This window comes from Ochotona curzoniae, unplaced genomic scaffold (genome assembly GCF_017591425.1).
Source record: "Ochotona curzoniae isolate NIBS_2020 unplaced genomic scaffold, NIBS_Ocur_1.0 contig_3819, whole genome shotgun sequence".
Taxonomy (NCBI): domain Eukaryota; kingdom Metazoa; phylum Chordata; class Mammalia; order Lagomorpha; family Ochotonidae; genus Ochotona; species Ochotona curzoniae.
This window is the reverse complement of record NW_024466004.1, coordinates 11,946,761-11,970,225: the sequence shown is the minus strand read 5'-3', so window position 1 is coordinate 11,970,225 and position 23,465 is coordinate 11,946,761. Positions and strand designations below refer to the sequence as shown.

The 23,465-nt window shown below is 37.4% G+C and overlaps 1 protein-coding gene across 1 annotated transcript in view; it reads right to left on the bottom strand.

The window, feature by feature from the left end:
* LOC121158641 (CD2 associated protein) overlaps window positions 1-23,465 on the bottom strand; it is an 82,237-nt gene that overhangs the window by 19,031 nt on the left and 39,741 nt on the right. Inside the window, exons 3-13 of the mRNA XM_040983509.1 lie at window positions 23,046-23,199; window positions 17,083-17,183; window positions 13,702-13,822; window positions 9,678-9,865; window positions 8,710-8,785; window positions 8,241-8,335; window positions 6,636-6,740; window positions 4,018-4,054; window positions 2,562-2,624; window positions 994-1,159; window positions 471-613 (exon numbers count right to left, since the gene is read on the bottom strand). Of these exons, the coding sequence (XP_040839443.1) occupies window positions 471-613; window positions 994-1,159; window positions 2,562-2,624; window positions 4,018-4,054; window positions 6,636-6,740; window positions 8,241-8,335; window positions 8,710-8,785; window positions 9,678-9,865; window positions 13,702-13,822; window positions 17,083-17,183; window positions 23,046-23,199 (1,249 nt within the window). The remainder of the gene's footprint in view (window positions 1-470; window positions 614-993; window positions 1,160-2,561; window positions 2,625-4,017; window positions 4,055-6,635; window positions 6,741-8,240; window positions 8,336-8,709; window positions 8,786-9,677; window positions 9,866-13,701; window positions 13,823-17,082; window positions 17,184-23,045; window positions 23,200-23,465) is intronic.

Below are 23,465 nucleotides of genomic sequence, written 5' to 3'. Positions count from 1 at the left end.
CTTAGCGAGACAGTCGTAAAAGTTGTATTTATTTGTACTAGAAACAAAAGCATATTCAGATGAATACAGTAAATTTTTAAGTCTTATTAAATACAGTTTTGTAGTGGCACTAGTGGTCTCTGTTATCTTAAATCTTCAAAACAAAAATGTATTCATATCTCCCTGTTTCAGATGGTTAAGTTGATTGCACTGATAAGGGTCAGAATAACAGACGAACAATCTTTAACTGCTTCAATATGAACACTATCCCATTTTGATTAGTAACAAACTTCTGACCAGCATGAATGACAAAGACTTTGTCCATTTCATATTTTTAAGTTCATTTTTTTTAACTTTGGCTACTAAAATTTTAAATAATTTTGGGCTAATTTCACCTAACCCTAAAATAGCACACACACAATCTTATATTACATAGTTTCTAAAACTACGTATTTCTTTGTAACGCATCAACTTGGTTAATGTTGACTTACCTGGTTCTCTAGGGCTTCTTATTGTAAGTGAATCAAAGTCTACTGATTTTGGTCTAGGTGGCAACTGTTCAAATTCTAACTTTGGTTTTAATACTAGCTCAGTTTCAAATTTTGATGAAATGGTAGAAACTTCCCCATTAATCCTGAAAAGAGATTAATAAACATGTAAACAAAGAGAAAAATAAACATGTAAAATCACTTGCATGTGGATATGCCTATTTAAAACAAAATTGTGATTAAATAACATTAAAAAATTCAAAGGAGTAATACTAATGTTCTATAAATTGATCTCCATACATACAAACTTCTACCCTAGACTGATCACAATAAAATCACAAATGTAGAAACTTTCATAACTATATTCGTATATTCTGAACAGAAGACATATTTAAGAGAAATATAATATAGAGAACATATGGAAAACATGTTCTTGAAAAATGCTTTCATATTTTAAAAGTGATAGCTGCATTTTGGTCAAAGCTGAGTAAACCAATAAAGAATTTCAGAATAGGGAAAACCTTACTTGGTTAAGGGATGCGGTGGCAGAATTGGTTTTTCTGGTCGCTTTGGATGCACTGATCCAGAAGATCTCAACAAATTATTGGCTTTGGTAGGTGGAGTAGGCTTCTTGGGTGGAACTTGTGGAGCAGCTGGTTTAGAAGGTTTCTGTTCCAGCACTGATTTTTCATCTGATGATTCAAAAATATTTAACACGTGAAAAAGGATTTGGTCTACCCATTAAGATATCAGTTAAGGGCCTGGTGTGATAGCGTAATGGTGAAGGTCCTTGTCTTGAACGCACCAGGATCCCATATGGGCACCAGTTCTAATCCTGGCAGCTCCACTTCCCATTCAGCCCCCTGGTTGTGGCCTGGGAAAGCAGTTGAGGACGGCCCACGGCTTTGGGACCCTGCATCTATGTGGGAGACCCAGAAAGAAGTTCCTGGCTTCTGGCTTTGGATTGGCGCAGCACCAGCCGTTGTGGCCACTTGGGGAGTGAATCATTAGACGGAGGTCCTTCCTCTCTGTCTCTCCTCCTCTCTGTACATCTGCCTTTCCAATAAAATAAATAAATCATTTAAAAAAAAGATACCAGTTAAGATACCCACATCCTGTATCTGAATGACGGTTTGACACTCAGCTCAGGTTACCTCCATGCAGACCCTGGCAGGTAGTGTCACCACTCCATGACTGGATTCCTGGCCCCCACATGGAGACCTAGACTGAAAACCTCGCTCCTGGCTCTAGCCCATGCCATTGTGGTCCTATCACTCAGGAGATGGGAGCTCTGTCCATACAAAGATACACATACACATATAAACTTAAGGCTCCCTATCATTCAAAGTTAATGTCAGGCTAGAAAAGTATGAAATGAGACAGAAATAACTTGCACTGCAAATTTACATGATGAATAAATGCAATGAGATTAAAGAATACATAGCGTTTCTACAAATTGGAGCAAGAAAGTTATTTAATGTGGTTTTAAAATATATTTTTGTTGTTGTTACTGTTCTAAGATTTACTTATTTGAAAGGCAAAGTTACAGAAAGATGGGTGAAAAGATACAAAAAGAAGAGATCTTCCTTCTGCAGGTTTACTCCCCAAATGGTCACAAAGCCTGCATTTAGGTGGACTCATTGCCAGGAGCCAGAAGAAACTTCTGGCTCTCCCACATGGTATTGGAGCCCAAGCACTTGACCCATTTTCCACTACTTTCCCACGTGCATTAGAAAGGAGCTGGGTTGCAGGTGAGCGGCTGGGACTTGAACCATCACAAGGCAGTTTTACTCACTACACCCACAGTCCTAGTCAGTTCTCTTATATGCTATTTGAAATGACTATGATTAATGCCACATCCTACAGAAGTACTGTTTTCATTTTTTTAATGGCTATAAACTGGTATGGTTTGAGTAAAATCTCAATTGCCTATCAATTTGATAAATTATTTACTACCAGGAAATTCCAAATATCATAAAATAAAATGTCTGCCAAAATTCAAGTGTAAATGACTGATTTCAAAGAAGTCTATTTCTTAAAAAAAAATATAATAAACAAAAGATTTTCATTAAACGGCAAAAAAATGAGACTCACCTTTTTCTTCAGGTTTTAAAGGAAAATACTTCTTTTCTGCTGCAATCAAGTCAGGCTTTGGGGCTGGGGGTTAAAAACAATGTTGATACTTTTCAAAAATAATTTCAGAGCACAGCCATAAATACACTGCTTAAAGATGAGCTTAAAAATACTATCAGAAGAAACCATGTAACAGAACAATGCAGCTAAATCACCAGGATTGATTCTTTTCTTTTAAATTGTTTTCACTGCTTGGCATTAAAGGCTTGGTTGTTCATACTGGAGCTGTCATTGTTCCTTTCAGTGTCAGCTCTGAGGGTCTGACTCCACTAAAATGTGACTTCTGTGAGTGAGGAACTAAAATTTCATTTTATTTAAATTTTATTTTATTTTACTTAAATCTGAAGAGGTTCCATGTGGCTAGTGGCTAGAACACTTAATAACAGTGCTTTACAAGAGCCTAAAACACCAGATTCTATAAAAATTACCTTCCACTTATATTCCTTGCTCTAGGATTTAGCCAACAAATAAAAATATAAAGTGGAAAGAACTTAAATGATTCTAAAAAGCAGCAAATTTTTCAATAGAAAAATTCACAACACTTGCAAAACTCAGCTATTTGGGAACAGAACTAAAGGGAAAAGAGAGCCAAATTACAAAACTTTAGTTACAGAAGACAAAATTTAGTTACCTGTTAAAAAAAAATGCAAACTCTCATCTTTCTTTTAAACACTGATGTACTTTTTGAAAGAAGGGTAATAATTAATATTTAAAATACTACCAATTAGATTTCACTTGAAAAGACAGAATAGTGAATAGGACAGGCCAATATATTCAATTATCTAAAACAAATGTAAATTTCATCAGTTTAGTGTTGACCTTTTGGCACTCATGGGTAAGCTGTCTCTATGGTGCTAGCATCCCATACAGGCAACTAGTTTGGGTCCCAGATGTTTCACTTTTGATCCAGCTCCTTTTTAATAGTCTGGGAAAAGTAGTGCAAGAAGGCTCAAGTGTTTGTATACTTGTCACACATGTAAGAGACCAAGACAGAGTTCTTGGCTCCTGGATTTGGCCTACTCCAGCCCTGGCCATTGGGACAACTAGGGAGTGAACCACAACATGGAAAATTCTCCCTCTTTCACCTTTTATCATTATAACTTTGTTAAATAAGGAAATAATTACATCTTTAAAAAATAAGTCATCAGTTTTAATAATTCAAAATGTAATGTAACTGAAATATCCAAATTATTTTTAAAATCATCTTATCATTTCACTTAATTTTTTTAAAATTGATACTGATACATGCAAACACACTCAATTGTTATGCCATTCTAAAATATTTTTATACTGCACATTGGGCTTGTTTCTGTCAAAAAAAAAAAAACTAATAGTTTCTATCAGACTCAACTTTAGCATTTCAGGATATAAATATATGAAAATTAGCAAAATAGAAAGTCTGCTTTATGAAGCATACCTGGACCTTTAACAGGGGGCGGTGGTTTCTTTGGTTTCTGTAAAATAATAACAGAGAAAATGGTTGATTCTTTACATATTGAAATAAATCACATATTGAGCTAAATTCTGACCATTAACAACTTAAATGACATAAATGTCTTAATCTCACTCTTGCTAAAAATTACTAAATGCTCAGATCCTAATTACAAAGGTCACTGACAAAAATTTAACTCATTTGAATAACCTGCTTAACCAAATCCAAATTCATATAACTCAAACATCATCATTAGACTTCATAAAAACCCTAAAATCCTGTGTAAAAAAACATTATTCCCTGCCTTCCTACAGCACAATTCCACCCCTCCTTCAAACCTTAGAGTTGGGTGAGAAGCAAGTAAGACAATGGGACAGAAATCCTATTTCTTAAAATACTATTACTACTACTACTACTACTACTACTACTAAAGTAGAATAGCATTATCCAACTTCAACTTATTTCTTCAGGATTCTAAAAGGAATGTTTACAGGCAAAGGCCTGGTTTCCCTCAATTTATTCATATTAATATAATTAAAGCTTAATGCTTTAAAAAAACCTGACAGAGTTTTAAGCATGCAAATTCTCTTTTCCCAAATAAATAATTAACTGGGATAGGTATTTGCTCTACAGGTTAAGATGCCAATCAGGTCACCTGCGTGCCATATTGTGGTGCCTGGGTTTGATAACTGGCTGAATTACTGACTCCAGCTTCCTGATATTAAAGAAACTGGGAAGCAACAGCGATGGCTAAAGTAACTGGGTTGTGCCATGCATGTAGGAAACCTGCATTGAGTTTCTGGCTCCTGTTTTCAGCCTGGCCTTTGCACAGGGCTGTTGTGGACATCTGGGGAATGAACTAAAGGACAGGACAGGTGGGTGAGTGGCTGGATGTGTATTTATGTGTGTGTGCCTCTCTCCCTTCCATCTTTGTCTCTCAAAATAATGTTTAACAGACTTAAAAAAGTACAAGCCATAGTTCACCTGCACATAATAAAGTAGAAAAGGGAACAGCACTATGGTACAGCAGGTTAAGACAAGGCTTGGTAATACAGTTGGGAAGGAGTGGAAGGCAGCCCAAGTGCTTAGGACCCTGTCACCCACATGGGAGACCTGTGTGGAGTTAGGTCCCTGGTTTCACCCTGAACTAGCCCTGGTCCTTACAACCATTTGGGGATTAAAACAAAGGATGGAAGATCTCTGCCTCTAATAATACTTATAAAATAAACCAAAAAAATCTATTGAAGTAGAGAAATTGTGTTAAGAAAATCATAAAAAGGAAAGCGTACCAGAAGGATGAATCAGCAATGAATGCAATCTAGCAAAGTAAAAGGCCTCGGCCAGCCAGCTTAAGCCTCCATAGAGTGATCAGGAATATTAGTTTGCCTAAGCAAGGGCTGGTAAAGGCTAGCATTCTGAATTGAGTTAACCCAAGCATGGCAGATGCTTTGCTGTAAGCTTCCACTACCATAACTCTCTATCCGCTTTAAAAACTCCATCTGGTGGGTGCGATGCTGCGGTTACTTTGGACATCTACAGTCATGTCTGAGTGCAAGTTGTGAAATCCCAGCTTCTCTGCTTCCAATGCAGCTTTCTGCACCTGGTAAATCAGTGATGACAGCCCAAATGCTTGGTCCTTGACACCAGGTGAGAGATCCAGATGGGGTGTCTGGAACCTGGCTTTGGCTTAGCACAGCCCAAGGTGTTGTAGACATTTAGACAGTGAATCAACAGATAGAAAATTTCTCTCCCTCTCACATCGTTGTCCCACAAATAAATGAATCTTTCAGAGTACCTTGTATGAGTCCTGCTCCTCTGCTTCTGATCCAGCTGCCCACATATGGTGACTGAAGTACCTGTACACTTGCCACCTATGTGAGAGACCAGGATAGAATTCCACAATCCTAGCTTCAGCCTGGTGCATCCCTGGCTGCTGAAGCCATCTGGGAGTGAATTAGTGAGTAGCAAAACAATCTGTTACATCAAAATACTAACCTACTCAATTAGTATAGCCAGTCTTTCCTTTCTTTTTAAATTATAAAATAAAGCAGCCTAATACATTTTACAGTCCTGGGATGAGAAAGTGAAAATAATGTATAGAAATGAAATTTTTAAAATTGCTGGTTTTCTTCTCTCTTTTTTTAGCACCCCCCCTTTTTTTTCCTTCTTAAGATTTCATTTATTTGAAAGACAGTTATAAAGACAGAATGGGGAGAGACATAGGGAGAGAGAACTTCCACCCACTGGTTCACTCCTTAAATGGCCACAATGACAGTAACTGAGCCTGTGTGAAAGCCAGAAGCTTCTGCTGAGTACCCCATGTGGACGTAGGGGTCCACATACTTTGGCCATCTTCTGCTGCTTTCCCAGGTGTATCAGCAGGGATGTGGATACAAACTGGAGCATCCAGGACTCGACATGGTATCACAATATGGCAGCTGAAACATTATTTTGCTTTTACTGTTACTCAAACAACGTGTAAGTAAATAAATAATTTTGTGAAACTCCATGAAACTATTTAATAATACAAAACTCCTGCTTTTTAAAAAAAAGTTTGTAAAATATCATTTTAATTTTATCACCATAGAAAAACAAAAGCTTACTGGAAAATCTTTATCCACTTCACTTATCTGAACAGCAAAATTGTCTGGGAATACTCCTTCTTTACCATTAAGTTCACCTTTCCACCAGCCAGTTTCTCCAGTCTCCTAAGAGAAAAAGAAAACGAACAAACTCAACACAACAGCAGTTATACTTAATAAAACAGTTTACAACAAAATAGGAAAATCCCATTCTTGAAAGAAAAAATTAGGCATGAACAGTCCAAACTTTAATTATTAGACATTACATAGATCACGGGATTCATTCTAAATGAGTATGTGTTTTAGCTGCTTTTGCTACACATACATAGATGTTAATGTGAGACAATAAATATTAATTTGTATCACTAACATTTTTAACATCACTGAGAATGTACAATGTCACAGACTTTAATATAAACAGACAAAATTTAGTTTTTAAGATTGCATATACTAAGCCATCCAAGTAAATAGAAAAAAAATGGACCAAACTTCACAATTTAGCATATAGGGCTGTAGCAAAAACAAGTATTTATAATTTCCCTACATTACAAATATTTATTGTTAGACTCTGCCCATGCCGAAATACCACTGGGTTCCATTTTTGTCTCAGAGTTTACTGCAAGCTATAAAAATCACTTCATTCCTTAAATAGCTACACCATCTTCCACAGTATGAATAATTTCAACACCATTTACATGCTTGTAAACTTAAGTTTTCTTCTTTTTCTTTTTATATTATAAACAATGATCCAAACAGCAGATGGGTGGAACAAATACAATGAGAGAGAACAACAGTAAGAAAAGAATTCTGGAAGCTTGGGGTTAGCATAGAAAAGAAATAATATCACAGCTAGAAATAATTCTCAGGCGGCCAGCACTGTGGTGTAGCATTTAGGCTGCCACCCCCATCTGGGCACCGTACCCCATATGGGTGCTTTCAAATGGGTGCAGGTTTATACACCAGATGATCTACTTCCAATCCAGCTTTCTGCTAAAAATGCTTTAGGGAAAGAGTGGAAATGGCCCAAGTCCTTGGGACCCTGCTCACATTTGGAGACCCTGGGTTCAGGCTTTGGTTTGGCACAGCCCTAAACACTGCAGCCATTTTGGGGAGTTAACCAGTAATGGAAGATTTCTTCCTCTTTGTATGATTTTCAAATAAATGAATAAGTTAAAAAATAAAGAAATTCTCAAGGCAGCTGTTTGGTGTGGTGGCTAAGATGCAGCTTGGGACATCAGAATTCTGGGGTTCCACTCCCAGTTTGATATTCAAGTTCATTTTTCTGCTGTGTGCCCTAGGAAACAGCGAAGTGATGGCTTGAATCCCTGCCACCAAAGTTTCTCTGCTTTTGTCTGCTTCACAAACATGTCTTTAGCAGTGAAAGAAAAATTTTTAAAATTCCAAACATATCAATTATAGCAGGAATAGACAATGAAATTTCATTCAAAACAACAACAACAACAAAAAAACAACACCAGAAACATGAGCACTTCTGCAACATGTTACCAGGACTTAGAAACAAAGTCAAACTTTTTTGCAGTTTATATTCTAGCGAAAACAAGAATATGTGAAAAGCATTTCTAGAATACATTATAAAATTCACTGAAATACTGAAAAAAACCTTACCTTACTTATCAACTGGATTATCTCCCCCTCTTTAAATGTAAGCTCATCTTCATTAGTACCTTCATAGGCAAATAATGTTCTACAATATTCCTTTCCTGGAATAAAGAAGGTAAATAATGTAGCTTGTAAAAATGAACTAACACATAATTCTTAAGCTTCTATTTTGTGTAATGTACACTAAAGCTAATATAACTTAAAATTTTAAAATTTATTACAATTTAGTAGGTATTATGTTAACATAGTTATTAAACATTCATTTCATTACTGATTCATTCAAGTGTTTACTAGGTGCCTTTATATCACTTCTTTGCTAGTTTTAAATCAATGGGACATATTAAAACACTTGCCTTCCTAGGTCACATCTACTCATAATAGTCTGACTAAACAGTACAATGTAACAAGTATCTTTAATGATTCGAACATTACATGTGAATGTTTCACTATGTAAGATTTTTATTTAAAAACTTACCTTTTATTTTACCTTCAATGTCTGTTTTTATCTCCACATTCTGACTTTTGGATCCTCCTGGCTGTAAGATCGATGGCTAATACAGAAAGGACAGCACCAATTATTCTATGTTAGAATAAAGACAGTACTATTCAACACTCACCAAGCTTTCGCTGAAGGTATTTACAACCAGGTTAGTACTGCGACTGAAAACAACAACAACAACAAAAGACCTGAAAGATTTCTTAAAGTATGGCCCAGACAATAAGTATACTCGGATGCTCCTAATACATGGTTTAGAAATATCTTTAAAACTAATAATAAACTGAGCCCAGCGGCATGGCCTAGCAGATAAAGTCCTCGCCTTGAATGCACCAGGATCCCATATAGGCGCTGGTATTAATCCCAGCAGCTCCACTTCCCATCCAACTCCCTGGTTGTGGCCTGGAACAGCAGTCGAGGATGGCCCAAAGCCTTGGGACCCTGCACCCATGTGGGAGACCTGGAAAGAGGTTCCTGGTTCCGGGCTTCGGATCGGCACAGCACTGGCCATTGTGCTCACCTGGGGAGTGAATCATCGGATGGAAGATCTTCCTCTCTGTCTCTCTTCCTCTCTGTATATCTGACTTTGTAATAAAAAGAAATAAATCTTTAAAAAAAAAAAGAGTTGTGAATTAATTCTTATGTTTTAAAAATTGTGTAATGAGGTTAAATTTTGCCACTTGGCATGCCCAAATAATATATCAAAGTGTAGGTTCGAATCCTAGCTGCTCTATTTCTAAGCTAGCTGCCTGCTAATGTGTAAAGTTCCTGTCACATATGTGAGACTTCCTGCCTTTGGCTTCAGCCTGGCTCAGTACTAACTGTTGACAATTTAGGGAGTGAACACACAAAAGAAGAGCTAGCTCCAACTCTGTCTTTCAAATAAATCTTTCAAAAACTGTTTAAGGAGACAGTAAGTTAATCTAAGTTAAATTCACCATTATCACCTTTTCTGGTTTTTTTTCTTCTGTTTCACTACTGGATGTTCTTGTCCTGAGTTTCACAGAGCCTTCTTTAAAAATATCTCCAAATCCAATTCCTCGAATTTTCTTTGGCTGCGTAATTGATCCAGTTGCAGTTTCGGTCCCATTCCCCAGAGAGGGTATAGGTGAGGTAGATCCGGTCAAAACAGTTTCTGAAAGAATAATTAATTTTAAAACTTTACACCTAGAATCATGAAAATCTTGACATTTCCTTCCATAACATCTGCATTCTATTTATTATAATGAAAAAATAGGAAAACAAAATAATTAAGTAATTATGTACTAAAATATCCAAAGGAGTAATGTACTCTATATTAAAGTGTGTGTGTGTGTGTGTGCACGCGCTTGTGTGTGTAACAGAGAGAAGAATAATTTCAGGTATATTTTATTATTAAGGTATTAACAGATCCAAGATATCATATAAAGTATATAATAAAAGGATATAAAATTTATAGTTTTTAGCCAAAGAGGGCATAAATATATACCTGAAACAACAAAATGATAAAGGATAAACATTTTAAGGAGCCAGAATTGTGGTGCAGTGGGTTGAGCTACTGCCAATTGTGCCAGTATTCCACATGCGCTCTGGCTGAGGATGGCTTTCCTACTTTTAATTCAGCTCTCTTAAATGCACCTGGGAAGATGAATCAAGTGCTTGGTTCCCTGACAACCAACATGGGAGACACAGATGGAGTTCCTGGCTGCTGTTTTTCGCTTTACCTAGCCCAGGTCAATATGACCATTTGCGCAGCGAACCAGCAGAGGAAGACTGGCTCATCAATTAATTTATCTCTTTGCAAACAAACAACAAATCTTTTTAAAAGTTATAAGACTCCATCTGATCTAAAAGTTAGGGCAAGTTTTTCAGTATAAAAATAAGAAATAAGTTGTTTTTTTAAAAGATTCGCTCATTTTTATTACAAAGTCAGATATACAGAGAGGAGGAGAGACAGAGAGGAAGATCTTCCATTCGTCCAATGATTCACTCCCCAAGTGAGCACAATGGCCAGTGCTGTGCCGATCCGAAGCCCGGAACCAGGAACCTCTTTCCAGGTCTCCCACATGGGTGCAGGGTCCCAAGGCTTTGGGCCATCCTCGACTGCTGTTCCAGGCCACAACCAGGGAGTTGGATGGGAAGTGGAGCTGCTGGGATTAATACCAGCGCCTATATGGGATCCTGGTGCGTTCAAGGCGAGGACTTTATCTGCTAGGCCATGCCGCCGGGCCCAAAAAATAAGTTTTTACAGTGGACATTTAGTGACCAAGATGTCCATACCATACATCAGAATATATGTGTGTTCAATTCTCAGCCCTGGCTACTAAACTCCAGCTTCCTACTAAAGCAAATTCTAAGAGGTTCGAGTAATTACATGAATTTCACCATCCTGCTCTGTTGATAAGCCCCATTCTTCTGAGTTTCCACTTGCAATTTTTCCTCTACTTATTCTTTACCATTAGCATCTAAGGATGCTTAAGATTTTTATTCTCTAAATTATAGGAAACATTCCCGAATATACTGTAAAGAATGTTCACTGCTGCACTGCTTTATGCTTCCTTTCTTCACTTAACCTCCCTTGAATTCACCTTCTCCAATTGCTTCTCCAATCCAGGTCTTTAAATGAGTTTGTCATTGTTAATCCAGAATTTTTCTTATATGCCAAATAGAATTGCAGAGGGCAGGACTCCACATTGTAGAACAACGTTTATGAAGCCAGCACATGCAACATCAGTGTATTCTACCAGAGCTCTGGTTTGAGTCTTGGCTACTTTGCCTCTGATCCAACTGCCTACTAACTAACCTTGGAAAGCACCAGAAGATGGCCCATGTTCATGGTTTCCTGCCTCGCACATGGGAAAGCTGAATGGATTCCCTGTCATTACAGCCATTTGGGCAATGAATCAGTAGCTCTCTTTCTCTGTCACTCTGACTTTCAAATAAATAAAATACATCTTTAACCAACGTTCTCATCTTAACCACCATTCAGTCACAAATTTATCCTGATTCTCTGTACATTCTTGCTCTCTTTTTCACTTTCCTTGAAGTATAAGACCCTACCCCAAGCACTTTATCTTTACTCTGCACATAGTTCCTAGCGATTTCTTCTAATCTGATGGTTTCCTACACTACTTAAAACACTATCAAGTTCTAATTTTGGAAGGTTCTGATCCATAAATAGATCTCACTATCAAATATTTTCATTTGCTTCCCCTCCAACTCAGCTCCAATACTGAATTCATTACAATACCCCTTAAAGTTAACCCTTATTTCTACAAATGGCATCTCCCATCTACTCCCTCACTAAGCTGAAAACATGGTAGCATTTGACAGTGATCTTTGCATATGCCATCATCACTAGACCCTGATACCAAGCAGAGATCCTATTCTACCTCTCCATTTCCAATGTATTCTTCTAGTTTAGGTTAATATTTCACCTAAATGATCAAAACAGTCTCAACTGCTCTAGTCATTTAAATCTCACTCTTTGGCAATCTACTTTCCACATCACAATTCCCTTTCCACACGTACCAATCTATCTTAAAAAAAAAAAAAAACAAACTGGGGCCTGGTATGGTAGCCTAGCAGCTAAAGTCCTCACCTTGCACATACCGGGATCCCATATGCGTGCCGGTTCTAAAATCTGTGGCCTCATTTCCCACCCAGATTCTTCCTTGTGGTCTGGGAAAGTGATTGAGGACTGCCCAAAACCTTGACCCTGCACCTGCTTGAGAGACCCAGAAGCTGCTCCAGGCTCCTGGCTTCAGATCGGCTCAGCTCCAGCCACTGCTGTCACCTGGGGAGTGAATCATCAGACAGAATATCTTCCTTTCTGTCTCTGCTCTCTGCATATCTGACTTTGCAATAAAAACAAATAAATCTTTTTAAAAATCTGATCCTTTTGCCCTCTTTTAAGACATTACTGTGACTTGATTAATATTTTAAGCATTCCTTAAGCGTGGTTCAGCCTAAATATTTTACCACACGTAACTATATAAATTGGATCTGTTTCAGGATCTTGAAAATGCTGCCCTCTTTCTTCAACTTCTACCATAAACTTCAATTCTGGGTATTAATAGGAGATCTCTTATGTTCATGCTCTTATGTCCTGCCAGTCCATATCAGCTGTCTTAGTTATATTACCACCTTGAACTTCCCTGTCAAAAATATTTCTCATACTGAATAACAATCACTTGTTAGAATATTTTCTTTCTCAACTGAACAGAAGATTCAAGAGGAAGATTAGTGCAGGTTTCCCATTAACTATTTTCCCAGAATTTTAATAATATGCTCAAGAAGCACAATATGCACAAAGAGCAAATATGACTAATTAGCAAACAGCTGCATTTATATATAGAAATCTTCTAAGTTTCTGAAATATTGCGCCATTTGTAAACTAAGTAAAAATGTATTTCGTGTAAGTATTTGAACTAGTTAAATCCCAGTTAGAACACCAACATGCTACATCAAAGAGCTTGGGTTGGAGTCCCAGCTCTGGCTTCCACTTCCAGCAATTAGTGCAGGCACTGGAAGGCAGATCACCTATGAGACATGGAATAAATTCTGAAATCGATTCAGCTCTGAGCTCGGCGAGCATTTTGAAAGTGAAACACAGATGGGAATGTGTATGCACAGTCAATCCCTATCAATAAACCTCTTCCCTCCCCCGCCCATTCGTATCAAAAGAAAAAAAGGTATATATAAATATATCTTATCTAGAACTGAATCGTGTAACATGAATGGCACCATTTTATAATCAGGATACTAAATGTTTGCATAGGGTTGAAGCAAAATACTGGAGAAAAAGATTGCTAGTGCAGATAGTTTTAATTCAAGCTGAGTATCCATCATAATATATTTTTTATGAGTAACTGAAGATGACTGAAAAGGTCAAAACTAAGAAAGAACAGATCTTTAAAACAAACAAACAAGCACTGGAATACACAGTTTACTTCAGTCTGACGTCTAGTCAGACGTCTCTTAACAGTCTACCTGATTCCTCCTGGGCGTCATGAGCTTCACCATCATCTGCTACCTCCAGTTCTTTCACAAAATTTGAGGGGAAGAGTCCCGACTTGTTGTTCAGGGTTCCACTCCACCAGCCTTCTTCTACCTGAAAGAAATCACAACTCAAAAATAGTAAAAATCCCTCTTCAGTGAAAATGAATTCTTTAAAACTTAAGAAAACATAATAGGGAAAAATGTAGTAAGTGATTCCAAGTAGATAAATTTACCCAAATAAGGAAAAAACTTCCAAGTTAGAGCTCCACGGACACAGTATTCATATAGGTAGATCTAACTTCAAGTCAAAAATTTTCAGAAAACAAAAACAAAATTGAGCCTGTACTAAAAATTAAACAGACTTGTTTTTCCAAATGCAGTTTAACAATTATTTTCATGTTTCTATTAGGTGTTATAAGTAATTTAGTTTTGATTTAAAAGTATGTCAGAGAATGAATATACATGTATATCTATGTACTCACACATATCTATTTATACAATACATGGAAATACCGAGTTATTTTCTTTAAGGAATTTGAGGATATGACAATTGGTATTGCAGAGGGGAAAAATCACAAAATACAGCTTTCTAAAGATACTGACAGAGATTTATACATTTAAAAATCCACATGTTATACTGTACTAACCCTTACTCCTAACACAAATGTTTCCATGAATCCATTCACTGATAATACTTATTTCCATGAAATTATTTACAGTTTCTGCTAAGAATATTAAACAGTTTTAATCAGCAAAAAAAAAAATTAATAGTAAATTAATCATGAAAAATTACTTAGTACCAGTGCATGTAATAGCACACTTGGAAAGTAATAAATTTTCTGTTTAAAATATTTTTAACAATTCTACCTCATCATAATTAGAAAGCTATCGTTTAAGAAGTTATTCATCCAACAGGCACTTCTGATGTATAAGTCATGGTGTTAACTGACAGGAAAAGATTCAAATTTATAAATAAGAAACCCCTGTCCTTGAATAACAAACTAAAGAACGCAAACAATAAGAAATTATAATGCAATAGAACACTGCAACAAAAGAACAAATAAAATGAAATAGCAGCACACAGGAAGGACTTGAAAGAATGAAAACATATTTCATTAAAAGGAAGTGACAAGCTTTGGGCAATGGCAATATCACAGCAAATCAGATTTATCTGAGGCATGATTACTGTTAATCAAAAAGGAAGTGACAAAAGAAAACGATACTAAAGGTTGAAAAAAAGTTCTCCAGGAAAAATGTAGGAATAAAAACAAAGAGTTGATTCGTGGAAAGTGTAGCTGGATACAAGCTATGTCAGGAAGGGAAGGCAGGAGCAGAATTTTAAGATTTAAGAAGTCACCAAGGGATTGGGAGTGACTCAACCAAATGTGACAAATTCAAACAAACAAATAAAGGAAGAAACCATCAGCTACCTATTATCTATTGCTGGAGTCCTAGCTGGCAAAAATTGTACAGTCAGGGTGATTTAGTTAAGGAAGTCTTAGGAGGCATAACAGTACAGTGAAAAAGAATACCAACTAAAAAATGAGCTGCATGGATTCAAATTCAGGCTTCCTTACATGTCAGGCAAAGACTGCTGGAAGTAGAGTGTTCCCGCCCACTTCCCAAAGGTCAATTCTCCCAACAGAAATGGAGGCATCTGTTCCCCATCTTTTCAATTCTGGTTACTTAACAACCTACTTATAGCCAACAGAACATAATAAAAGTGACACTATTTTTTTCAAGGCTATATTACAAAGACAATGAAGCAAACATTGCATTTGTTAAAATGCCTCCTCTTATATCTCTAAGTTGCCACACGCTAAGTATAAGCACCCTGAAGACCCCACCCAATACCATAAGCAAGCAACACTGAGGGGGTACCTAAGGGCTCTCCAATCAGCAGATAATGGTCTCAAAGCCTCCAGGCATGGACAGTTGAGAGCAAGAACCTTCCTTGAATTCCAGCAACCCCATCACTGAATCTTTCCAGCTGGGGACTTCAAACACCATGAAATACAAATGAGACTTTGGCACCATACATGCATAATAGAATGTTCTTTTCTTTATCATTAAGTCTGGGATGGTTTGGTAAGAGCAATAATAATGAGAACTGCCAATCACACTTTCTGTGATTCAACCTCTTTATATGTAAAATGGGGCTAAACATTTGTCACATTAAACTGTTCAGAAATTTAAAGAAATAAAAAATGAAACAGCACATTATTAGTCAGCAAGCAGGTATAAATAATGCCTTTACTATAAACATCCTGGAAGTTAATGTAAGCATGCCAAATTACAAGTTGTTATGAAAGAGAATCAATCCTGCCTACAAAACATATCCTTTGAAAATGGGATCTTTAGGGCCTGGCGCATTAGCCTAGTAGCTATCGTCCTTGCTTTGAATGCACTGGGATTCCATATGGGTGTCAATTTGTGTCCTGGCTGCTCCACTTTCCTGTGAAAGTGGAATGAAATTCAGCTGAGTTAGATTGGATTGTTCTGAGATTGTCTGAGATTGTCTCCAAATTTCAGATGGTGCTCATGCTTGCTCAGTTAAGAGTTCCAGCCTCCAGCCTCCAGCTCTCGCAGCTGCCCCAAACAGACTCTCAGCTTGCAACAGAACACATGCTAGCTTGCTATCCTGTCTAAGCCCGTGTACACGCTGTATCCTCTAGCATTCCTCTGGTCAAATAAAGCCTCTGGGAACTTGCAAAGTTGCAAAAGCACACAAGCATACTCCATCTGTGAGGCCTTAACAGGAGTGAAAAGGTATTGTATTGCTTATAAGGGAAGAAAACAAAGAACGGAGAAAAATTATTGATCCATCTGTGATGTAATGAAATATACTAAAACACTGACAGCTTAGTGTAGCTAGGAATCATTCTGATTAAATTAGCCTGCCTGTATTTTTTAATAGATTGACTTTTTTATTCCTTCAAGTAAAATTTCTTAACAATAAAGCAAGGCTAAAATTTTTAATGTTCATCACTAAATGGTTAAAGCAAATGTGGAAAAAGTATTTTTGGTTACTATCTGTAATAATTCATACAAGGTAAAGGTTTTAAAGATTGTGTTCTGTATTCCAGCATAATTCATGCCTTGAGTGAATTCAGAGTTAAAGAAAACATTTATCATATTTGATCATTACTACTGAGTTCATGAACTTAAGCATAAAAAGCTTTTTACTTCTGAGGAAAAACATGTACAAATACAATATATAAACCACTAAATTTAAATAAATAAAGAAAACAAAGTCTTTACTTTTTATGTTTCACAAAAAGAAACTGGCAAAATCTCACATTTACAAAGTACTTTTCAAAAACCCAGGATTTAATTAAAATTGCTCCTTCTTGCTTAATAGGTTTTTCTTACCTCTTCATTAATATCAATAATATCGCCCACTTTCAGCTCCAGTTCATCCTCATTTTGTGGAATGTACTCAAAAAGAACTTTACATTGACGCTTCTTGGTCTCTAAAGATGTAACATAATGAAAAATTAATTTAAGAAATACACTATTAAAAAACCCACAAGCTTATTTACAAACCATATTTAGTTATAGAACCTATATGAACAAACAAAAACAGAACTTATAATCATTCCAAACAGCTAACTACAATTAATCTGCACTGGCTTTTCATCCTGACTCCATACTTTAATGTATTCATCTGCAAATAAATTCAAAAAAATCATAAGCCTCTGGCAATGGAATCTTTTATATATCTGGTCCTATCACTTACTCCTAAAGAAAATATTCATTAAAAAGTTTGAATCTCTCAAATATAAAAGGGTTTTTCTCCACCACATCCTGGATTCACCAGAGCACTTTCTCCCAAGAGATAAGTGCATATTTTAACATAGCAAGAACATGCTTCCCCAAGAGGAAAGTCCCCCACCTAAAGCGCCAGCACAATTCAGTTGCCGCCCATTTCCAAAGAGGTAGTTTCAGACTGCTCTCTTTTTTTTTTTTTTCTTTATGGAGAAACTCCTCTGAAGTGAAGTTTTAAAGATTTATTTTATTTATTTATTTTTTTGTTGGAAAGGCAGATAAACGGAGAGGAGGAGACAGAGAGGAAGATCTTCCATCCATTGATTCACTCCCAAAGTGAGCGCAACGGCAGATGCCATGCCAGTCAGAAGCCAGGAGCCTCTTCCGGGTCTCCCACGCGGGTGCAGGGTCCCAAAGCTTTGGGCTGTCCTCGACTGCTTTCCCGGGCCACAGGCAGGGAGCTGGAAGGGAAGCGGGGCTGCCGGGATTAGAACCGGCGCCCATATGGGATCCCGGACGTGCAAGGCGAGGACCTTAACCACTGTGCCATCACGCCGGGCCCTGAAGTGAAGTTTTAAAAGACACTATCCCCACTATCAGTAGAGGTTCTTTCTTTCCTACTCCTGCCACTATGGCAGGAGGTCTAGGGTCTCTTCTCTTTTTCTCTAGAAGCCCTCCTCCCGTCACTAGGACGGGAGCTCCTCTTCTCAGCTTTTCTAATAAATCTTGCTTTAAAACTACAGAAAAGAAAAAAAAAATCTGAATCTAGAAAGAGAAATGACAGAAGACACTTTAGATACAACAAATTTAAGTCCTACAGGCCAGTGAACTTCAGACCACTTACTTTACCAAGTACAAGAATATAAGAATATTTAAGACACATTAAAAAATGATTTCTTTTTTGGAAAAACAAAATAGCAGATAGGAAGGGAAAGAAAATCTTCCACTCTTGGTATGCACCCACCCCACCAACACGGTCATAAGGGACAGGGCTGTGGTGATCTTGAAGGAGTCAAAAACTCCACCTGACTCTGCCACATGGATGCAGGGACCCAAACACTTGGGACACCCTCCAGTGTTTTACCAGGTGGGTCAGAAGGCAGAACAGCAGAGATTCAATGCCCATCTGGGATACTAACATTGTAGGCAGTGGCTTAACATACTGCAGCACAAAGATGGCCCACATTAAGAATGTGTGATTAAAAAATAAGGCAAAATGTGTAAGTCTAGTTTTTATTTCCTTTTTCTAAAAAAAGAAAGATTTATTTACTTTTATCAGAAAGGCAATGTACAGAGAGGAGAAACAGAAAGATTATCCAGTTCACTCTCTGAACAGCTGCAAAGACTGGAGCGAAGCCTGTCTGAAGCCAGGAACTTCCTTTGAGTCTCTCACGCAAGTGCAGGGTCCCAAGGTTTTGGGCCATCCTCCACAGCTTTCCCAGACTGTCAGCAGAGGCCGGATGGGAAGTGGAACAGCCAGGACATGAACTGGCACCCATAGAGATCCCAGCACACGCAAGGTGAGGAGTGAGTTAGTGAGACATCACAATGGGTGTTAAAGTTTTTCTTTAGTAGCTATTTTATGACAGACAAAAATCAAATTTGCAAAGATGAAGACAAAAGTAATTTGTCAAAAAGACTCATCACTAATTAAGCTTTTGTTCTCGACATTTTGCAAGTTCCAAGAATTAAAGAGTCCAGAGTCACCCAACATTTTAAAAGTCAGTCACTAGGAATAACACTCACTAAAAAAAGGTAAATGTGAAGAACATGCCAGTAAAGTGACAGAAGACTACATCAATTTGCAACCATTTGCTAAAATGACAGGACCAAATTACCACCCATTCACATTAACGTTGAATGTTAAAGGATTAAACTCATCAACCAAATGTCATAGAGTACCTGGGCTTCTGCATCTAGGTGTAGCCCAGGAGGAAGTTCCTGGCTTTGGCCTAGACCAAACCTGGCCCTTGCGGCCATCTAGGCAGTGAACAAGGCAATGGAAGATTGGTTTTCTTTTTGAAAGTCTGCTTTCAATAAAAAAAAAAAAAAACCAAGAATGAGGAAGTAATACAAAAATGGGAACAAGGAGGGGTGGTGGTGAGAGAAAGGGAGAGAGCAGAAAAGGGAAGAGGAAAGGAAAAGTGTGAGAAGGGGAGGGGAGGAAAAAGAAGAGAGGGTGAGAACAGAGAGGAGGAAAGTTAAAGAAATACAGTATCTCAGTTCCTACCAGACTTCACTAAAAACTAAAAATTTCACTGTTGAAGTTAACATGCAATGTGTTTCTAGCCATAGGATTTACTGAGAAATAATTAAGTTTAAACGAGTTCAAAAGGATACCTATCAGATAAAAACTAATCAGAGAAGTGACACTAACTCACTACTGTCCTCCTCCTTCCTCCCTCCTCCAAAAGAAGAAAGACCATATGAAAAAACAATGTGGCCAAGGGAGGCATCACCAGAACCAACCCTAAAAGCACTTAGGTAATGGACTTGGGTTAAGTATTCAAGATTCTGAGAAATTAACTTCTGTTGTAAGGAATCACACATCCTTGGCACTGTGAGGGAGTGGCAGCTGCAGATTACCCAGGGCAGAGGGTCTGGGGAGTGACAGAGGCCCAAACATGTAGGCCAACTTCTGCTGCTTTCCCAAGCTGACAACAGAGAGCCAGGTCCGAAGTGCAGCAGCTAGGAATTGAACTGGCAAAATCAAACACTGCAAACAGTGGCTTACCCTGTTACCCCATTAACAGAAAGCCCTTGTTTTATTTGTTAATAAGAACATTAAGATAAATTTTATTGACTGATAAGCAATATAATAATTTTAAAATAAGACATACTTTATGAATTACAAGTCTGGTACAAATTAACAGTAACAAGATCACATTTAATGAAATCCGTTAAGTGGTAGGAAAACAAGGAAAGCAAAAAACAACTTGTAAACTGTTTTAAATGCTGGTTAACAACATTGTTCATAAAAATGAACAATTTTATCCATGCAGAACTGTACTTAAAAGCAAGTTATGGAGGATCTTGGAGAAAAAAGCCTAAGCAGGATTCCTGGCACCTACATATAATGGTTGGTCCTAATTCCAGCAGGGAACTACACCAGAGGTTCTTAAAAAGGTGAGATCGGGCCCGGCGCGGTGGCGCAGTGGTTAAGGTCCTCGCCTTACACGCCCGGGATCCCATATGGGCGCCGGTTCTAATCCCAGCAGCCCCGCTTCCCTTCCAGCTCCCTGCCTGTGGCCTGGGAAAGCAGTCGAGGATGGCCCAAAGCTTTGGGACCTTGCACCGGCGTGGGAAACCCAGAAGAGGCTCCTGGCTTTGGACTGACATAGTATCTGCCGTTGCGCTCACTTTGGGAGTGAATCAATGGATGGAAGATCTTCCACTCTGTCACTCCTCTCTGTATATCCACCTTTCCAATAAAAAAATAATAAAAATAAATCTTTAAAAAAGAAAAAAGGTGAGATCACTGTGTCAGTTCCTATCAGGAAACAAAATGAATAAAACAGTCATGATATTGATTCTGCTTAAGGAATGTATTTTTTATGGCCCCAAAGGATGAAAACAGAAGTTCCAAATCATTTAGGTATAGGTAGGAGTTATAAATGATTTCCGTTCCTAAAAATTCTTCTTAAATATAGGAATACTACATGGAGATTCAACTAGAGGATACAGATTTTAGTTATTTTATCCCAAGTCTCCAAGGAAAGAATTTCAAATTCCAGGACCAGTGTCAGTACTGATATACGCCTTTAGGCAGTTAGGCTAAAATAAAAATAGTACAGGCAGCATTTAAATATTATTTGGACACTGCACATTCTGGGGAAAAAACTTTTAACTTGTTTGTCTTAGCATCATAAAATCATTTTAATTTTATGAAAATTTTTCATTTTATGAAAATCAAATAGACATGTAGCACACAAAGTAGAGGTCTACCCAAACAGTCAGTGGAAACAGTGTAGGAAGCATGTATAGGAAAATGGAGATGTAAGCATTCGCTATAAAATTCACAAAATAACCTTACACTTATAATTTGGAAAACATATATATACACATTTCTTAACACTACATGGAATCAAAAGGAATTTACAAATCACAATTTCCAAAGCATTAATCTAAGATAAATGTGGTTTCTCATTCACTACTTATTAGTTCAAACTGGCCATTGTAATTAGTGCTCAATCTTACAAAAAGTTTCAGCTCTCACTATATAAAAGCAATATTTCCACAATTTCTGTACTTGTCAGAACAAGTACAATATTTTAAACGTTTTTACAGTTTTGAGATGACAAGCTCTTTAAGAACTGCAGTATTACCCTCTTTGCAGTCACTTTCTCAAAAGCAATAAAAACTCAAGAGGGTTTAAATGATGCTTCTGAGGTCAGAGCACAGACACAAATCTGCATGTAATTTCAAGCATGATGTTCCCTTTCTCTGCCAATCTAGATTTCTAACATATTTACAGAGTCCCAAATTCCGTAAAGGGAACTTTGTTGGGATAATGACTGAAAAATTTATGTTCAGATGGCTTACCACCAAAGAAAAAGCATTGTCAAAATTTTTGTATCAGGCCGGGTATTGTGGCAGAGTGGGTTAAGCTGATGCTTGGAACAACTACACATCATACCAGAATTAGGGTTCAAGTTTGAGCTTTTCCACTCCTGAACCAGCTTCCTGCTAATTCATTCTGGTAGGCAGCATGTGACAGCTAAGCGCTTAGACCCCTATCACCCACTTGGGAGAACCAGATGGAGTTCTTGGCCCTGGCTTCAGTGTGCTCCACATCTGGCTATTATGAGCATTTGGGGCATAACCAAGCAGATGGAAGGTCTCTCTATATAGGGCTGTATTGCAAGTAAATGGAAACAAATGTACACATTTTTTTCTGCATCTATATTGCTAAGCATCACCAACATTTCAGTATTCTATCAAGTAAATAGTATTAAAATGTATTAAGGTGGGAAGGCATTATTGTATGCTATGTCAAATGTCACTTGAGATGCCTGAATCCTATATCTGTTCAAATCCCAGTTACTCCACTTCCTAACCCAGTACCCTGCTAATGTGTCTGTGAAGCAGCAAATGGCAGTTCAGCTACATTAGTTCTTATCATCCACATGGAAATTTAGATGGAGTTCTCGGCTCCTGGCTTCAGTTTGGCCCAACCCTGGCTATTATAGCCACTTAGGGAGTGAACCAGTGGATGGAAATTCTCTATTACTTGGTGTTTCAAATTAAAAAGTGCTTAAAAAAGAAAACCTACTTCAAGAAAAAAGTAAGCAATAAAGATACAATGCTAGGCACTCAATGGAGTCGATAATATTAACAAAAAAACAAAGCCTCATACTGCATTCTACCATTGTTATAAACAGTTATCAGCTACTCATGATGAATTACCACTGTTACTAATTGTACATGATTCAAAATGAATATTGACTACTCATGCCAATAACAATAGCAGCAGCATAACAGTAAGCTACTGCAGTCAGTGGCAGAAAGCCAAATTAAAATAACCCTTAATGTTGATGTCATTAAGTGGGAAAGAGTTACTGACATACTTTTCTTCAGGTTTTTGGTTTGTGGGTGTGGCTGAATTCCTCCCGCTGGAAGTCCATAGGTGCTTATTCGTTGTACAAGACTGGCTACATTTCCATGCCTTTCCCGTTTGATCGGTAAGCTGTCATCCTTGGACTCTGTCTCTCTTTTAATTTCCTATGAAAGAAGAAAAATCAAGAAGATGTGAACTAAACTGAATTTTATTTAAATTCTGAAATATGCTGAAAAACAATTACAGTGATGAAAATATAAACCACAATATTAATAGTTTCCAATCTTTTGCATGAGCAAAATGCAACTTCAGAATGATACACATTTTGGCTTATCATTATGAGTTTAGGACTTACCAGAATTGGAGACAGAAAAAAAAGGAAAAAAAGGCTAAAACTTTACCCCACATCTTATTCCAACATATCAAGAAA